At 51.6% G+C, this 17,710-nt stretch overlaps 1 protein-coding gene across 6 annotated transcripts in view; it reads left to right on the top strand.

Moving 5' to 3' along the window:
- DUSP22 (dual specificity phosphatase 22) overlaps nucleotides 1-17,710 on the top strand; it is a 46,875-nt gene that overhangs the window by 15,318 nt on the left and 13,847 nt on the right. For all 6 annotated transcript variants that reach the window (XR_010660052.1, XM_065912665.1, XM_065912670.1 and 3 more), the window contains exon 4: nucleotides 15,281-15,330. Coding sequence is in view for 5 of the 6 variants with exons in the window: in XM_065912665.1 (XP_065768737.1) it covers nucleotides 15,281-15,330 (50 nt within the window). In the remaining variant the exon portion in view is untranslated. The remainder of the gene's footprint in view (nucleotides 1-15,280; nucleotides 15,331-17,710) is intronic.

Raw genomic sequence — 17,710 nt, 5'->3', positions numbered from 1 at the left:
CCTGTGAGAAACAAGGGACCCTGTGCCTTTTCCCCACGAGACTGCCTCTTTCATTTGGAGATGTCCTGTTTCAGGCTTTGGGTGCTGTTATTATCTCACTCAATAAGTACTTTCCTGTGATTTCATGTTTATTTCAAGTCAGACCTCTGTTTTACAGCATAACATAGTTTATTGCTGTCCTTATTCATTTTTAACTTCACAAGTGATTCATGAGTATGTTCTTATTTTAAACATTAAAGCAATAGATTCTCTGATGGCACAGGTGGGGAAAACAGAGGCATTAAAGTGATGTGAGTGGGCATGCTAGCCTTCAGGGAAGGGACAGGGAGTCCGCCGGGGTCCTGGGAGTTCCAGACTTTCGCTGAGCCCTCTGCCTGATGCATAAATGTAGTCATCTCTCTTAAATTTCAAACTCCATTCCAGAAGCCATAATCTCACCAGGCTGACATGAGTCTGGGAAGTTATCTCCGTGTTGTGCTGGCCCTGACCCTGGGGAGGGGACCAGCGGAGCAGGCCCTGGATGGGGTGAGAGGGAAGAGCATGTGCAGCACTGAGATCCAGCCTGGCGAGGGTAAGGGGGCACAGAGCACAGGGGACGACAGAGCCTCCGCCTCCTTCCCCTTCTGGGGCCTTCAGAGCCACGAGGCTTTATGGAATGCACCCCAGCTTTCTCTGGGCAGACCCGGGGTGGGGCAGGCTAGACGTGGGGAGGCAGTTGCTGTCTAAAATTGAGAGGCTTTGGTCCTGTCACATCCTAGTGGAGGTTCTAGGGACCTGGAGACTCTGCCTGGGGGAGTGCCAAGTCATGCCTCCTGGCAGTGCCCTTCCTGCCTGGCACCGCCTGCTCATCACCAGCGCCTGGGAGCCCAGCTGCTGTGGGGTAGCCAGACCCGGGGCCTCGCACGTCACCTCCAGCAAGTGGCAGAGCTGGGGAGGGACCATTGCCTCGTGGCTCTATTTCAAATAGGAATTAAGCCCAGACCGTAATTACAACATTGAAGGAGGAACGTCCCTTCCTCTGATTCCACATTGAGGGCCGGGCAGGGGAGCTGCTTCTGCTGAAAACGTTTCCTTTTTTGTGAGCTGGGTCTTCAGCGCCTACTGGTTGCTCCAGATTTGAGGGGGTGGTGAAAACTGCTGTCACAAAGACAGTGCTCTTTCAGAAAATCAGAAAGCCCATGTTGTTTGTAGGTGCTGAGGAAGTAATATTGAGCAATGAAAGGTTTCTCCCTTCCCCTGAGAAAAGAACCAGAGGTCTGTCTTTCTAATGTCAGAATTTCAGAGTTTGTTTCATTTTTCATGTTGGTGTTTAACCAGAGCACCTGCAGGAAACAACTATTTTTCACTATTAACAAAAATACTTTTAAAGTATTTTCATTCCTTCGCTGGGCTAATGACACAAAAGAATTTAATTTTAAAGTGATTTCTATTTTCAGATTAAATAGAAAAAAATAGTTTGCATACATATATTCACAACAGGGTATTGTGTGCACGCCAGATAGGTGTTTTGAGCTTGAGTTCAGCTTGGATATTCTTCCCATTTTGAGTTGTGACTTATATTTTGAACCATTTATGCATTAGTTTTTGTTTTCCAGAATAGGATGTTTTCATAGGCCAGCATTTATTCCTGGCGATTCTGTTTTATATTTCCTTTAACATGAAAGACATTTTTTTGAGGTGTCCAGGCTCAGAATTTAAGGTAGTTGGTTCTGTTTGCAGCTGACCACTTCTGCTGGCTCTGACTCTTCCTGTGTCTGTGTGTCTCCCAGAGACACCCAGTCTGTGTGGGCAGTGGTCCTGAGTGCGGAGGGGCTCCTGGGATGGCCTGGTCCCCTGCCACGTGTCCGTCTGGTGGCCCACTCTGCCTCTCACCCTCAGAAACTGTGCTGCCTTCCCAAATGTAAATAAGCCCCATCCAAGGTGTGCAGTGGCATTTGAAGTTTAAGAGACCCGCTTCTGTGTCCACATCTCTCTCGCTCCCTCCTCTTGCCCCCTGCCCCAAATCCTCCCGTCCCTGAGAGCTGGGCCCAGCTCTTGGTCTGAGAAGGACACGCCAGTCCCCGCCAGCCTCAGGCCTGCTGCCCTTTCCCTGTAATATCTGTGGGCATCAAATGACTAAGATCTGCCCTCTTGAGCTGGTCCGAGGCTGCTGCGGGTAGTGGGTTTCTTGGTCTCCCCAGCATGCAGCCCGGCTCTGGCTCTGCATGTGCTTCTGACAGTCTCTGCACCGCATGCTTTTCAGCTTCACCGCGAGGTGAGAAGCCACGTCTCTGGGGGTCTGTGACAGACTTCAGGGTGTGGAAGAAGAGTTGTCTTACTGACCATAGCGCTCTGTGAGGTCAGAGGTCAAGTGGTGCAGGGCCACCTCCCCGGGCACCCCCACTGTCAGGAACCCCGTGTGCAGATGCTGAGCACGCACAGTTGGTGTGGCCTGCAGGCCAGAAGAGCCTGTTGCTAAGTTCCCGCCACCGAGTGATGCTCCTGCAACTCTGACTGGTCTCAGTGGTCTTTCAGCTGCCTTTGGTCTGCATTAGAAGCCTGGTCCTACAAGGACAGGACAGTCTAAGATACGAACAGGGAGTGATTAATTGAAAGAAGACTTCCCACAGCCACGGCAGGTGAGGTGGGGACAGAGTTCGCTGGGACCTCGTCTCAGGCCTGCTTGGAGGCAGACCATGGGAAGCTGAGAGGACTTCCCAGGCTCCAGGCCCACGTTCTGATTCACAGGGAGACCTCTGCCCCCTTGTCTTCCTCAGAGGCTTCCTTGGCAGATCCAGCTCTGCCCTCCTCCCAAGCTGGTGACCTTGTCAGCTTGGGTCTTAGGACCTTGAGCCCCCTCCCGTCCATGGCCTTCAAGTCACGGGAGTTGTTGCCATGAGGAAGAGCCTGCTGGACACCACATACCTCGTCCCGGCACAGGGGTGTGGGCAGGAGGCTGCCTGCAGGTCCGCTTGTAATCAGGAAACTGGAGCCGAGCCGCACACCCAGCAGAAAGGCCCTGGTCAGTGGTGATGGCTCTGTAGAAAAGAAATACTCTGCAGCCACTGAAAAAGAAGAGGAGGGCTTACACGTATGCATAGGAAACAGTTAACTGCTAAGCAAAAGAAGCAAGTTGCAGAATAATATCCACACTATGATCCCATTTATGTAAATTATACATTAATAATGTACTCCCGTATGTACAAACATGGGGCTTCCCAGGTGGCGCTAGGGGTTAAGAACCCGGCTACCAGTGCAGGAGACTTGGGTTTAATCCCTGGGTCGGGAAGATCCCCTAGAGGAGGGCATGGCAACCCTCTTCAGTATTCTTACCTGGAGAATCCCATGGACCGAGGAGCCTGGCGGGTTACAGTCCCTAGGGTCGCAAAGAGTTGGACACGACTGAAGTGGCTTAGCATGCACACATGTACATATATGTGTGTAAAGGCACAGTTAAGAGTTTGCGAGGACCACGTCATACTCCTAGGATTGGCAAAGGGGTGTCAGTTAAGAGGGTGGGAACACAGAGTGTCACTTTTTTCTTACTTATTTTCCTCAGTGGGAGGGTCTTCACAGTATCTTTTTGGATGGAGGGATCATGAAAGGAAGATAAGCAGGTGGCCACCTCTTGGAGTCTAGAGCAGTGACAGGCAGGCTGCACTTAGGTGTGTAGGCATGGCTGGGCCGGGCTCTGTGTGTGGTGACAGGGCTCCCCATGGATTCACGTGTAAATGTGTGAGCTCAGACACACCCGTGCTCGTCACCCGTGGCCAGTGCCCATAGAGTGCCTCTCTCAGCCGTCCTGATCTTCAGCGGGGGGACAGCCCGTGACACACCTTCCGACTATATACATTTTATTTGCAGCATCAGTTGTGTTTTTCCTCTGATTGTTTCAGTTGAGTAAGTTTATACCCTTTTAGAGCTCGCAGATCCCTGGTGATACAGGTTGAAGACTGGGCAAGAAATCCTGATTGGAGTGGCTGGCGTGGGTGAGTTCTGTCACTGCACTGGCCTTACCGACCGCCGCACTCTCGTCACTGCTGATGAGGCTCAGGACCTTGGGCAGCTACTCAGTGTCGGGCCTGGGCAATTCTCGGCTTGACAGTTGTCGCCATCTCTCCACTAAAGTCTTTGAGTATCGGCGGCACGTCCTGTACCAAAGGTTTGCAGCTTTCATGTGTTGAGGTAAATTTGTTTGAAGCCAACCCCAGACTTAAATAGAAATGACTCAAATAGAAATGATTATGGTAGGTATCGAAAACTGTCTAGTAATCTCTCTTTCTTAAATCCAGCTGTGTCTGAGTTCCGTGTGTGGGGGCAGTCAAGTGCAAAGAAGGCGCCCCCCCCCCCCACGCCCGTCCCTGGCTGCTGGCCTTCTGTGTCAAGTGGAGGTCTAGAGCTGGAATTCCAGCTCGAATGGGCCAGAGGGGCAGAAATTGTCGAGGGTTCATTGGTTCTAGAGAGGAAAGCGGCCTCCTCATCTCTGAGTGAGAGAGCTGTGCTCACTGCCTGGCTCCCTGGAGCTCCTGCCCTTCAGCTGTGGGTGGTCTCTCGACTTCGCACGCTCACCGATCAGCCTCTCCACTCAACTGAAGACTTTGGCACAGCACTCTCCTTCCTAGACTTTCCTCTCAAGTCCCAAGTTCATGAGTGTTTCTTGCCGAGCCCCCTGTGTGCTCAGGTCCTCAGATTTGTGCCAAGCGCTTCTCCTCGTGTGGGGGTGGGGGTGCTCCTAGGTTGGACCCCTCCCAGTCCCTAGTGGGGCATGTGACAGAGATAGGATCTGCCAGGACTTGCAAACCAAGGTCTCAGGAGAGGTGAGGACCGTGTCCTCTCCCCGCTGCTCTAGCTGGAACAGCAGCCTGGACGCACTGTGACAGGACACCAGCGTGCTAGCTGGTCTGTTTGTGAAGAGCCTCGCTCCGTGGGCTGGAGGTTGGGAAGACTTTATGAAGAGGAGTGATGAGGCAGCCTGGCAGGACGGGTATGTCCGGTTCGGGGAGAGGTGTGTCTCAAGTGGGACCAGCCCTTCCTGGATGGTCAGGAAGGGGGAAATGAGCCCTGGGGCCAGAGGACACGTGTGGATGGTGGCTGGGTACCTAGTGGCTAGGGTGGTCAGCACGCTGGGACGAGGGTGTTGCTGTCTTCAGTTCTCTTTTTGGCTAAATTGGGCGTTATTCCTTCAGATTCAGCAAACGCTGGTTGAGTGCATCCCTTGTAGGAGGAATTGGGTATAAAATACAGTGAGAAGTAAGGTGCGGCCCAGCACCAAGAGATAGGCATGGAAACCCTAAAACCGTGCAGACTCATGCTTTCGCCACAGAGCTGAGGGGCTGGGGCCACCTCTCTGCCGGGTCCTGCAGGCCTCGCCACGGGGCCAGCACCATGGGGCGACCCTGGAGGATGAGGGGGGCAGCGCATGCGGGGCCCCAGGTGTGCGGGCACAGGTGGGCTCCAGAACTCCGGAGGGCTCAGAGGGCTCCCTGAACAGGTCTGCAGGGAACCAAGCTGGAGGGGCCACAGGGACGGTCAAGGGAAGTTGCGTCTCTCAAGCTGAGGAGTCTGGGCTTCATCTTGTGTGAAGCAGTCAGCCAAGGTTCACGAACGGAGTCAGGTGACACACTCACGTTTCCTGCCCAGGAGGTGGGAGACGGTAGAGCTGAGGGCTCAGCAGTAAGACGGAGGGCATGCGGCAGCTGCACTCAGGCCTGAGGTTGATGGAGCACACGCTCTTGTCTGAGAAGGGCCACAGCCTGAGGGGACTCACTTTTGTAGGGCCTCACTGTCAGCATGTTTCTGGGTCCAGGTCAGGACAGCGCCGCAGACCAGTGGGAGCTCCGCGTGTTGTGGAGGCCGGCGGCAGGCCCATGGGTGTTGGGAGTGTTGCAGGCTCCTTGGGAGAAGGGCCTTCAACTCTATAGTCAGAAGTTTGAATGAGCAGTTAAAGGTGGTTAGTTGGTTAAGACCCAAAGCAGAGTTAAACGGCTCTATGGGGGCCGTTGTTGTTTTTAGCCACAGGAAAAATACTGATTTAAATGTAGCCTGGTTTACTGAAGACTGGTTTAAGCAAATTTGCTATGTGCAGGTGCTCCTATCATTCATTCTTAGGTAGGCACTGCCCGTGGGCCCTGCGCCTGCCAGACCTGCAAGAGAAGCAGGCCCTCCTGGCCCGAAGCTTGGGGGAAGCAGTGGCCCCAGAAAGTAGCCTGGCCTCGCTGTGGCTGAGGTCCTGCCGTCCCCTCTCCTGGGATGGGTCGGAGCCTGCGTGTGCCCCGAGGCAGAGGCTGGTGTCGGGCCCCGGGTCTGGATTGAGAAACTGTTTCTCTCCTTTCAGTTGTCACCACAAAGAGCACAGATGTCGTCTCAACATTGGTAACCAGGCAGGGCATCTCCACCAGCTCGGCCCTCTTGTCCAGGGGAAGACCAGTGACTGCGTGGTGAGGGGGCGGCAAGCCGTGGCCGCTGCAGCCATGGCTGTTGGGGTGGACGTGGTGCGCCTGGTCTGAGCGGGAGCCTCCTTCCCTGGAGGGCCAGCTGTGGACCTTGTCCCACCTACAGGAACCACGGCTGGAGCCTGAGAAAGGAGAGGCTGTCCTGTGATGCTCCCCTAGCTGGAGGGATGCTCCCCTCACCCGTGTGGTTACCTGGGATCCAGGGCAGCAGAGTGGAGCCCGGACCTCAGCTTCGGCCTTCTGGTCTGGGGAATTGTCCTTAACCCAAGACATTTAGAGGTCATTCCAGACTGTGCTGGCCCTCAGAGTAGTTGGAGCCTGGTGATGGTGGGCCTGGTCCAACCTGAATTTACCTGTTCAACCAGACCAGCCACCCAGCCTTCAGTTGGAAGGCACACCCAGATCCACAGATGGACCCACATTGACTAAAGTCAGGCTGCGTTCATACAGACACTGACTCACGCTCCCGACGTGTGCTCCTGAACTGACCCCTCCCCGCGCTCCTGCTGCAGCCCCTGTACTCACTGGGGCTTCGTGACCAGCGCTTTCCGCCAGGCATCTTTAGGTCCTGCCCACCCCAGGGACCGCTGGCCTCCCCACACGGTTCTCCCCTCTGTGCCCACTGTGAGAGGATGCAGCTGTCAACATAAAAATAGCTGTCAGATTGCTTTCAGTGGCAGCTGGTTGGGAGGGAGGGCGGCCTTGGTGAAGACTGCCCTAGCTGATCAGCCTTAGAGCTGAGTGAGGAAGAAGCCCCTGGTCCTGTTGGGGGCTGGGCACCCACACTGCAGTACGACCCATGTGCCAGGGAGTTCAGTGGTTTCTGACCCCCACACGTACCTCCCTCGGAGCGAGAGGATGCACTTCCTGATGCCCAGGGGAGGTGGGAGTCACAGGCTCACGTTTGGTGTCCTGATCTGACCCCACCTCCGCAGGACTGGCCAGCTGCCAGGCTAGGGACAGTGCCTTGCTCAGGGTTCGTGTTTGCTAACCTTTTGAGGGTCTAATCCCACTTGGAGGACACGACATCATGCCCGAGGGACCTGGAATGCTGCTGAGGCTTGGTAACGCACCGGAGGACGAGCGCCAGCCTGCAGGAAGGTCTCGTCCCATCGCGAGGGGTGGAGTCTAGACTCGAGTGCTCGGTTACCTGTGAAAGGAGCACAGACAACGTCCCAAACGCTCTGCTCCTCCCTGAGGCAGGAGCCAGCACCTTCCTTCCTGCAAAAGGTGAGGATGGTGGGCCTCGTGTAGTCCAGGTGGCTGGCACACGATCCTCCAGGCACCGGGAACCTCTCTGCAGCCTGGTCTGTGCTGGCAACAACACATGCCTTGTTCTTCAGCACCTCCAGCCATTCAGCGTGTCACACATTGACTCTCATCTCCTTGTTTAAGAGTCCTGTGTTGGAAGGAAGTTCCTTGGTCCCTCTCTCTCTCGGGAGCAAGGAGTGGGGCTGAGCACAGGCAGTGGTTTAGAGTCAGGCGATCCGCCTTGTCCCCATGCCTCCCGCCTGAGAGACGAGCTCCCGATCGTCACGTGACTTTGGGAAGCGTCTGCATCTGAGCGGGGCTCGGCGCACGTCCGTCAAGGGCCAGGTGGTGAATGCGTCAGGGTGCTCTCTGCCTCCCCTCTCAGCCGTGTCGTGACAGGAGCCCCAGGTGACACGTAGATGGCAGGTGAGGCTGTGTCACGCTGCACACGGAGCTGTGCGTCACCTCCAGTCCTCGTGGCTAGGTGGCAGGGCTCACAGCCAGGCGCACCTCAGTGAGAGAGCGTGTTCCTGGAGCCCGCGTCAGGCCTGAAGCTTGGGGCTACTGCGTCCCCAGTGCAAAGCACACCTGAAAAGTCCTGAGCACCCGGCCTGCCTCCACTGCCGGGATGGCTTTCCATGGTTACTGGGTCTGGCCCCCACATCCCGCGGAGCCATTCAAAGCACGCAGGACACACACACGGAGTCTGTCGGGCTGCCCGGCCAGGGCTGTGCATCCTGTCGGCTCCAGGGGCGCTGGCTCCCTGGACACAGGCTCTCTCAGGGCACGTGGGAGTTTAAGATTCTAAAAATGGATCCCCTTCCTTCTTTTAGTGATTCCTTATTGATGATGGCTAGCGAGAGAGGAGCTAGGCTGCAGCAAGAACTGAGTGAGGACCCAGCTCTGACGGGGAGGGTCTGATGGGGAGCCCAACCCTCGCAGGCCAACACTGTCCTGTCCTGGCGGCAGTTAGGGCCGTCTCCAGAGTCTGCCTGGGGCAGGGAGATGAGGCGGGGCGGGATTTCTGAGGAAGCATCCACGCCCCCAGACTCCTGAGGGAGAGAAGGACCCACGGGACCTGGGGAGCACAGGACCCTGAGACCCGGGCAGCCAGGCGGTGGGCTAGGCGAGCTGTTGGTGGATGAAGGGGGGGGGGGGTTGGGGGTGGGGATGGCGTTGTGATAGAACACAGGGCTTGGGAGGGTCTTCTTCACTTTGCTGACGGGCTGTTTGACCAGCCGAGATGCAGAGTTAGATGAAGCTCCACCTTTGCGTCTTTTACAGGCAGACTGTCCACTGCCCATCACTCCCAGAGAGTACTTCATCCACGGTGACTTTCAGCGTGGTCGTGTAGCATTAGCGCCCGTTAGTGACCCTGTAGAATTGCTCCGTTTGGGGAGATTTTGCCTAAACTGCTCCATTTTCATGAGTCATGTGCTGGTGGCACGCCACCAGCAGGAAGAACTCGGAAGAGGGTTGGGTGGTGTGGCTGGCGTGGTCTCCCCATCGCCCACCCATGAGGCCCAAGGAGCTTGGACACACTGACTGTGCCCACTTTAGCAAAAGGAGTTTGAGCAAAAATAAGCACTTGGGCTCTCCATCTGTGGACGTGACCAGTCAAATGCATGTCGTCTTTTGACTAACCTGAAAGAAGCCAACAGGTGCTGGAGGGCTCTCATTTGCATTTTTTTCTCACAAAATCAAACTGAAGGCTAAATCTTGTCTCTCCACTCTGACCTTCCCACCCCTCCCCACCCACCGGGCACCACAGAGTTCTTGGAAGATGTTATTTGTGGTAGAGTTTCCTAAATTTAGCCGGTGCAGAAGAATCAGTGGCCAACGGGGACGTTAAGAAAATGCACCGTCAGTTCAGAGCCTGAGCTTAAGACGTGTTATGTGCAGCTAAGGGAGGACTGTCTTCTGCGTGCTTTTCTACAGTAGTTTCTTTGAGACTTTTGCTGGTGTATCAGCAACTAAACAGGGAGGCGGTGGGACCCCCACCCTCTGGACCTTCCCTGATCAGTGTCTTATGCCGATATCCAGGTGCAGTCTCTCTGTGGATATAGTTTGTACTTTTTCCCCTTAAAATGCTTAAACTGAGGAGAAATACTAATCAGCTTGCCGGGACTTGGGTCTGGCTTTCACGTGTATGAATGGTCTGGGCATCCACGTGGGCTTTCTCCACAGTGAGACTGCCAAGGTGGGGGGCTGTGAGCAGTAACAGACCGCGAGGCCGTCAAACCTGGCCTGTTTGTCTGTGAGCAACTTCAGGTCCGCAGTTGGGTCTGTGACCTTTAAGAGTGTGCCAGACTGATTTTTTCAGGGTTTGCCTACCTTTAGGTTTATATAAAAGTTCAGAAGCTGTCAAATTCATAGAGAAAGTAGAAGGTTCTGAGGGGCTGAGGCGGGGGGGGAGTTAGTGTTTAGTGGGGAAAGTTTCTTTTTGGGAAGATGAAAATCTTCTAGAGACAGACGGCGGGAATGTGAATGTGAACACATGTAATGCCAGTGAGCTGTGTACTGGAAATGGTTAATCCTGTGTGATGTATACCACATGACAGCTGGAGAGCATGAGTGTCTCAAGGAGACAGACTTTTTTAAATTAGCGGGCTTGTTTCTGATCAGGTGTGAGACAGTTCAAACTGAATTCTTTTTAATTTGGTTTCTTTTCTGGAGTCAGCGTTTTGGGTGTGGTGAAACTAGCTCTCCTTGGGGTCTCAGCTTATTTTCTTAGACTCTGCAGTGCAGCCCCCAAACGAGCGGTCAAAGGAAACCTGGTCTTTTCAGGGGACCCCCGTGCACACCCGTTCTGCTGCTGACACTGAATGGGAGAAATGAGAAGATGAGGCTTCTAATGTCGTTTTGCCTGTATTTGCTGATATCCGCCACATAGGAGCCCCTTCACCTCCCGCTGACATTTCCTCATACCTTATAGGTAGGCACAAAGGAGGTGTGTTCTCTAAGGGGTCTCTGTTAGCCTTCCTGGGAGAGAGAAGACAGCTCTGCAGGGCTGGACTTTCCTTTGAAAAGTAAAATGTCAGCAAGGTTCTTCGGAAGACTCTTACTTATGATGTTTCAGAAAGAAAAAAGCAGTGAGTTTTAGAAATTGTACTTGAAACAAGCGAGAGTTTGATCCCTTTATGAGTCCTGAAATCAGACCCTTGGCCCTGCTTCTCAAGTACTTGCCTATGTATCATTTTAAGTGTCATATTTAGTTTCAGGCCCCAAGAAAGGTGAAAACCCTACTCTTGGTGGTTACTATGCTTGTTGAAACAGAAAACTGAAAAGTATTAGAACCTTTGAGAATATAGAGTTAGAAAGCTCTAACATTTTGTTCAAGAAGAGCCTCTGGAATGCTTTCTGAACTTTCTTCTCAGTCAAGTGCCAACTGCTGCTTCGTTTAAAACCTAACACAGAAGCCTAATCCAAAAAGCGGCCCTTGGTGATCCCACCTCACTCCTTCTTCCCTGTATTTCCCCACATTTGTGTCATACTAACTGATGTCACTTGGTATTTAGCATACTCAGCACGTGTTTTTTGCCTTTTCCTCCCTCTGGTTCCCATTTCGTCAGTATTGATGCCATTCTCAGGACATGTGAGGACATTCAAGGTGTCATGGAGCCCGAAGAAATCTGTGTTCTGTCTTTGTGCTTCAGGGCCAGCTTTCTACACTGTAGAGAGTCTGCAACTCGACATTTATCAGTTCCAAAGAAGCTTAATGTTAATTGCCTTTCCACCAATCACTTTTTGGAAATACTGAATTTTTATTTATTTAGTAATAATTTTATTTCAAAAAAGATAATTGATTTTAGGGTTTTTAAAATAATAGGGGTAATATGAGGGAGGAAATGCCACCTAACGAATGCTATAGTAATGTAAACATTGGTGCTATTTGTATTACTTATGAATTTTTCAGATTGCTATAGAATTTTGCCCTACAATGAGATATCTTCCTTTTTGCTAAACTTTCCATAGCTTAGCTAAACACACCATGGCCCTTATTCCTGTCTCTGCGAACTCCAGCACTACAGAGTGGGCCTTTGTTTAGGTCCAAGCAGATGAAGAATCTATTCCACATCATCCTGAAACATTTGCAGAGCCTGTCCTCTAAAATTGGATAATCTCAAGTGTGTCCAGCTTTCTTGTTAGCGCTGAGGCCCTTCACGCTACCAGCAACCTGGCTGCTTTCTGAATTAGTAATTAACTGAACTGTACACGTGTGCAGGCATCACAAGCCTTCTTTCAGGCACCTCATGTTCTGCAGTCTGGCCTCTAAGGAGATGCTTTGTGCTTTGTTAATGACTAAGCCAGGATAAGTAGACGTCCTGGGTGCTGAGCAACTGAGCTTTTTTGGCAATTTTGGCTCCTTTCTTCATTGCATTTGCATAGTTTGTTCCCTTCCTATTGTAGGTCATGGTGAGCCGCTGGGGCAGGCAGGCTGGAGGCTGACACCTGGAGCATGTGTGTGTGTGGCGTGCCCCCCGCGTGGTGTGGCTCTAGTTATCGTGGTCACCAGAATAAGGCCTGAATTTCACAATAGCTTTCTTCCCTTCTACTATGCTTATAATATGTTCTTCATGTTAACTGGTCTTCACTGTGTTCTCATCATTCACCAGACATTAGTAAGGACCTGCTGTGTGCCAGGCATCATTCCAGGGAAGACTATTATTGTTGTTATTGTCTTTGAGAGAACAAAATCTCATATTTCATATTTTCTGTGCCTTTCTTTGAAGCGAGGGTCACCAGATTGATGGCCAGGGGCTACTTGTTCCTCCTCAGATGCGTCACAGACAGAATGCCGTAGTGGCCACACGCCCGTCCCAGCTGGCCCAGCTGGGACAGGAGCAGTCTCCTCAGCCTCTGTGGGCCCAGAGGGGGCACCCCTGGCCATCTTGCCTTGTTTTCTCCTACCGTGCGGGGCTGGCCCCTTTCCCTCTGTGCCTCGGGCACCACCACGGGAAAGGAGACCATGGCACAGAACCCCAAAGAAGCAGAGTGCGTCTGGCACACTATGCCGGGGTCGAGCGTGGACGCCGGCCGTGGGCCGAGAGCTGTTCACCTACCTTCTTCTCTTCCTCCACTCCATTTCTCTCTCTCCGCCAGATACGTGGGCTTGGCTGGCCCTGGATTCTGCTGGAATCGAGGGGGTGTTGGTTGGAATGTGTAGAGGGAGTTGTTGCCCCAGGGAGGTACCCTCCACGTGTGGCTGGGTGGCCAGCTGCTCAGAGCAGCAGTGCCAAGAGCACGGCAAGTGGAGGCTCTGGAGGACCGGTTGGCAGGGAGCAGAGGACGCATGTGGGAGGGGAGTATCTCACAGGCTTCTGGGCCCAGTCCACAGCCAACCCTCACTCGGGAGCAAAAGACAAAGAGTGAGTGAGTCATTTCAATGGAGAATTATGAGCTGATCAGCAAGTGTATCTACACCACGGCTTGTGCAGCCTCGGTGAGGGAAGGCGTGAAATGACTCTTCCAATAGTATCGTTTCCTTTTCCCTTTTCCTTCTCTTTAAATTGGGACTCTCAGACCTCTGTGGTCAAGAGTTGCGTTAGAACTTCAGGCAGCTGCCTCGCTTTTTGCAATCGAACAGAGGAGCCCAGGGAGAGGGGACAAGGAGAGGGGACAGAGAGAGGCAGGAGACAGTGGACAACGAGGAGAAGCCTGAGCGGGCATGGCGGGGGCGGGGGTGGGCAACCTGTGGCTCACGTTCTTTCCCACAGCTGACCTTGCGTTTCCCCTTCGCCTGTGAGGCGTTTGGCCCCATGTGATGTGCTGCTCTGTGGATGAGTAGCTATAAAACTCACCTTCTTTAAAATCCAGAGGGATCTTAGTTGGAAGATGTAATGATTTACTCAAAACTAAAACTATGTATGTGAGAGAGAGAGAGATAAGCAGGAAAAATGTTGTTTCTGGTCTCTCTAACGGTGGGAGACAGGCAGGGGAATTGTGTCCCTTAACCCTGGTGACTCATTTGAAAAGACCCTGATGCCGGGGAAAGATTGAAGATGGGAGGAGAAGGGGACAACAGACGATGAGATGGTTGGGTGGCATCACTGACTCGATGGACGTGAATTTGAGTAAATTCCGGGAGTTGGTAATGGACAGGGAGGCCTGGCGTGCTGCTGTCCATGGGGTTGCAAAGAGTCAGACACGACTGAGCGACTGAACTGAACCCTGGTCTTAGTTACAGGCAACAGTTTCCACTCTGAGCCATGTCAGCAGAAGGGGGCCTTTTAAGGAGTCCAGGCTGTGGCCTCCTCAGAAGAGCTGGACAGACAGGCTGTCTTCTGAAGCTCCAGGGACAGCATGCAGACCACAGTGCACAGCTGCCGTTGTGGCCCACTGCCACGTCCACCCCGCACTCCCCGCCCAGGCCGCCCCCTGCACCTGCTGAACAGGTGCTCCTCGCCTGTTTGACTCTTCCCATGTCCTGTTTCCGAATCAGCCTTGAGCAGGTGTGTCAGCTGATGAAACCAGGTCCCAGGTCTGCACCCCAGCAGCAGAGGTTGAGAAACAGTCTATGTAACTTCCATGTTGGAGTGTGGGATCTATAGCACAAAGGACCACGTGCTCCTTACAAGACAACACTAGCAAATACAACACAAAAGTTCCTAATCATGTGAGCTGACACTACAATTTTAGTGTCCCAACTGCAAAAAAAATGCAAATAATGTAGAAATAATACTTTTATGACTTTTAAGTGCTGAGGGACTTGTGGTTGTCTGTACTCTGATTCCACATATTTCTCCTCCATTTACACTCAGCCTGGTTATTTTTCTGGTCTGTTCCCCCCATTGGTTTTCTGTGACATGGTGGCTATCTTCTGTTTGATTAGGCTATCACGAAAGAAAGGTTTAAAAGTGGTTTATTCATTAATAAGTCTTCATGGAGCAGTATTGCTTTGCTAAGTTTGCTGAGATTTCTGGACTCTACTTTGACCTGACACTGTAGAGTTTTGCAACTGTATCTTAAGTCCCTTCAAAGAAGAGGTTTTAATAAAATTTGAGTTCAGCATGATTTTTATAGCACAAATTTGCATAAACATTTTTATAGATTTTTATAGTGAACAATATGAAGTTCATTTTTTTTCAAACTGAGTCATTCTTGTAAAAAAAATTAGTTTGGGATATAAACTTTTACTGTTCTGAAAAACAAGCAAAATCATTTCCAGTGTGTGAAGGTCCAAGCACTTCTTCAGTGGACGTATTACTCTCCCTGTCCTGGGACTGACACATAGCATGTCATCATGACAAGGCTTCTATTCTCAGTGCTTCCTTTCTGGCCATTCAGGGTCTTAAATGAAATAGATTTAAAAAGTAGAGAATATGAACGCACATTGGAGGTGATAGTTTTGAAGCTCAGTATGTGGACACTTACTGAGAAGTACTCTAATTATTCTGCTTTTCGTGTGCACATGGTCATGGAAAGTAACCAGGAACCTTAATTAAAGAGTTTTCCCCCAGTTCCTTGGCAACAAAGGATGAGTGAAAAACTTCTCCTTTTTATTTTTTATTTTTTGACCTGAGTAAATAGTTCCTTTAAATATTTTTCTCCACAGAGTATCATCTTTTTATTTTATGTACTTTTTTATCATTCCACAGGGGGTTAAATACCTGTGCATTCCAGCAGCGGATTCACCATCTCAAAACCTGTAAGTTGTTTTCTTTCTGTATTATTTGGACATGTTAAAGGGAAAGGACATGCAGTCACCAGAGCAGAGGGACCTCGGTGCCTGGCAGCTGCCCTGCTGGGAACAGGAGGCCCTCCAAGTCTGTATTCCGGGTGGCTGGTCCTTCAACTGAGCAGCTCTGGCGGTGTGTGTGTGTGAGGGACTGATCTTGTAAAGGGTCTCAGACCACGCTTTAGCATGTTCACCTTTCCCTGTAAACTGTTGAATTTTGTGGAACAGAAACAGAACATGAGCCACATATGCAAGCTACACATGTAATTTTAAATTTTCTAGGTGCCACATTAAAAAGTAAGAAAGAGAGAGGTCAGAACAATTTTAATAATACGTTGTATTTAACTCGGTATACCCAGAAGTACTACCAATGCAACATGTGCTCAGCATTTTAAGGATGAGATATTTGCATCATTTTATTCAAACTAAGTCTTCAAAACCTGGGGTGCTGTTTACACTTACATCTGTAAGTGTAACACTTACATCTGTAAGTGTAAAGTGTAAGTTTAAAGTGTAAAGTGTAAGTTTAAAGTGTAAAGTGTAAGTTTACACTTACATCTGTACCAGCTCTGTCTCAAATGTCCAGCAGCCAGTGGCCAGTGGCTACCCCAGGGCCAGAGTACTTGGGAAGCTTGTCTGAGTTGAGAGACCAGTCTTTTCTGGTTAGGAAGGTCCTGCCCTCTCTTCCCACAGCTGGAAGTATCTCCATCCAAGGAGAGAGTCATAATTGCTCTCTTTTCCAGATCCCCACGGTTGTACGAGGTCCGTGGGACTGGGCTTGGGTGGATGGGGGACAGGGATTGGAGACCCACGAGGTAACAGCTGTGACGCCACCCTGCTCGGTGTCTGGAGGTGATGTGGACCAGTTGACTTTTTCCTGAGCCTGGATTTGAGCCAGACAGCTGAGAGGCTCAGGAGCTGAGGACATGGCTGTCCCAAGCATCCGTTGACCAACTCGTTTTGCTGCCTGTTTTCAGTCGACTACAAGGACCCTCCCAGATGACACATAGCCATGTTTCAGCAGGAAGAGCTTCTGTAGTTTGAGGATTTGGGAGTCCAAGAGCTTGTCAGCATTCATCTTTCATGGCTCTCAAGCTCTATTGCCTACAAGTCCTATATTACAGAAATGCAGACCATAAAAATCTTACCCCCTGAAAGTTGTCCGCTGCTGAATATCAGCCAGCCTTGGTTTTCCACTGCTGGAGAGCAGAGACATCTTAGGTTATGCAAGAATTTTGTGAGATCCTACCTGTTCGGAGAAAAGGGGAGCATAGTCAGATAGGCTGATGTGGGGCAGACCGGGGGTTGGGGCAGTGTGGTTGGTGCAGGTCGGACCAGGAAGGGGCAGGGGAGCCTGGCCGAGGGGCAGCAGTTCCCACACAAGGTCGTGTTTCCACACTGACTCTCCATGTTTGGAAAAGTCCATCTTTAAGACTGAAGATGATAGAGGAAAGACTTTACAGGGTCACTAGGAAAACAGTAGTAGCCTGGATATGGGAGGAGAAGTATCAGAGAACTTCCTTGGTTACTAGTCGTGTCGAGAAACAGAAGTGGTTGGAGGGCATGGTGTCTACGGAAGGAAGTGAGCCACTGCCTTTCTCTCGAGACCACAGCAATCTTCTGCCCATGTTTTGGTGGCTATTTTTAGAATGGTTGCTCTGGTCTTATCTCAAACCGAGATTCTGACATGCTGTTGAACTTGTCAATACCTGATTGGCATTCTCACTGTTTGGAGGAGTCTGATTGCCGCACCCTCTGGGCATTTGTAGTCAGGGCAGATGGCCGCTGTGCTTGGACCATCCTGCCCACCAGGACTCTCCAGCTTTGGTGCTTTAGAGAGGGCAGCACTGGGCTTGATGTCCAAGGGTGAGGACCCCGACCCTGCCCTGTGCAGACATTAGAAATCTCAGGTTCAAGGCCACCTCCATCGCCTTGGGCAGGTTGTTCTCAGGCCCCTGAGCCCTAGTTCTCTCATCTGCAAAGGCCTGCCTTTAGCGTTTGTGGAGAGGAGGCCATGTGTGGAAGTCTTCTCTGTGACCTCCGAGCACTTTTGAAAACAAGAGTGTGTTTTTGTTCAGAGTGCATTGGTGTGGCCTGAGAGTCACAGGAAGGGTCCATCTGGTGCTCAGGAGGATGTGCCCCTGGGAAGGATGGGGACTGAGCCTGCCGTAGCCTGTCCCCTGACTTCTGGCATCTCCTGGGTCTGCTCACATCTTCTGGCAAAACCAGCACAGCGACAGTCAACCTGGGCCCCGAGTACTAGCTTATAAGATTTGAACTAGTTCTCTCCTGTCCCAAACATGTACAGAGGTCTTGTAAGATGTGTGATTTGCCTTATTTTAACCCTTTG

The sequence above is a fragment of the Muntiacus reevesi genome, chromosome 20 (assembly GCF_963930625.1).
Source record: "Muntiacus reevesi chromosome 20, mMunRee1.1, whole genome shotgun sequence".
Lineage (NCBI taxonomy): Eukaryota > Metazoa > Chordata > Mammalia > Artiodactyla > Cervidae > Muntiacus > Muntiacus reevesi.
Note: the sequence above shows the minus strand (reverse complement) of the source record. Positions and strands in the feature narration are given on the sequence as shown.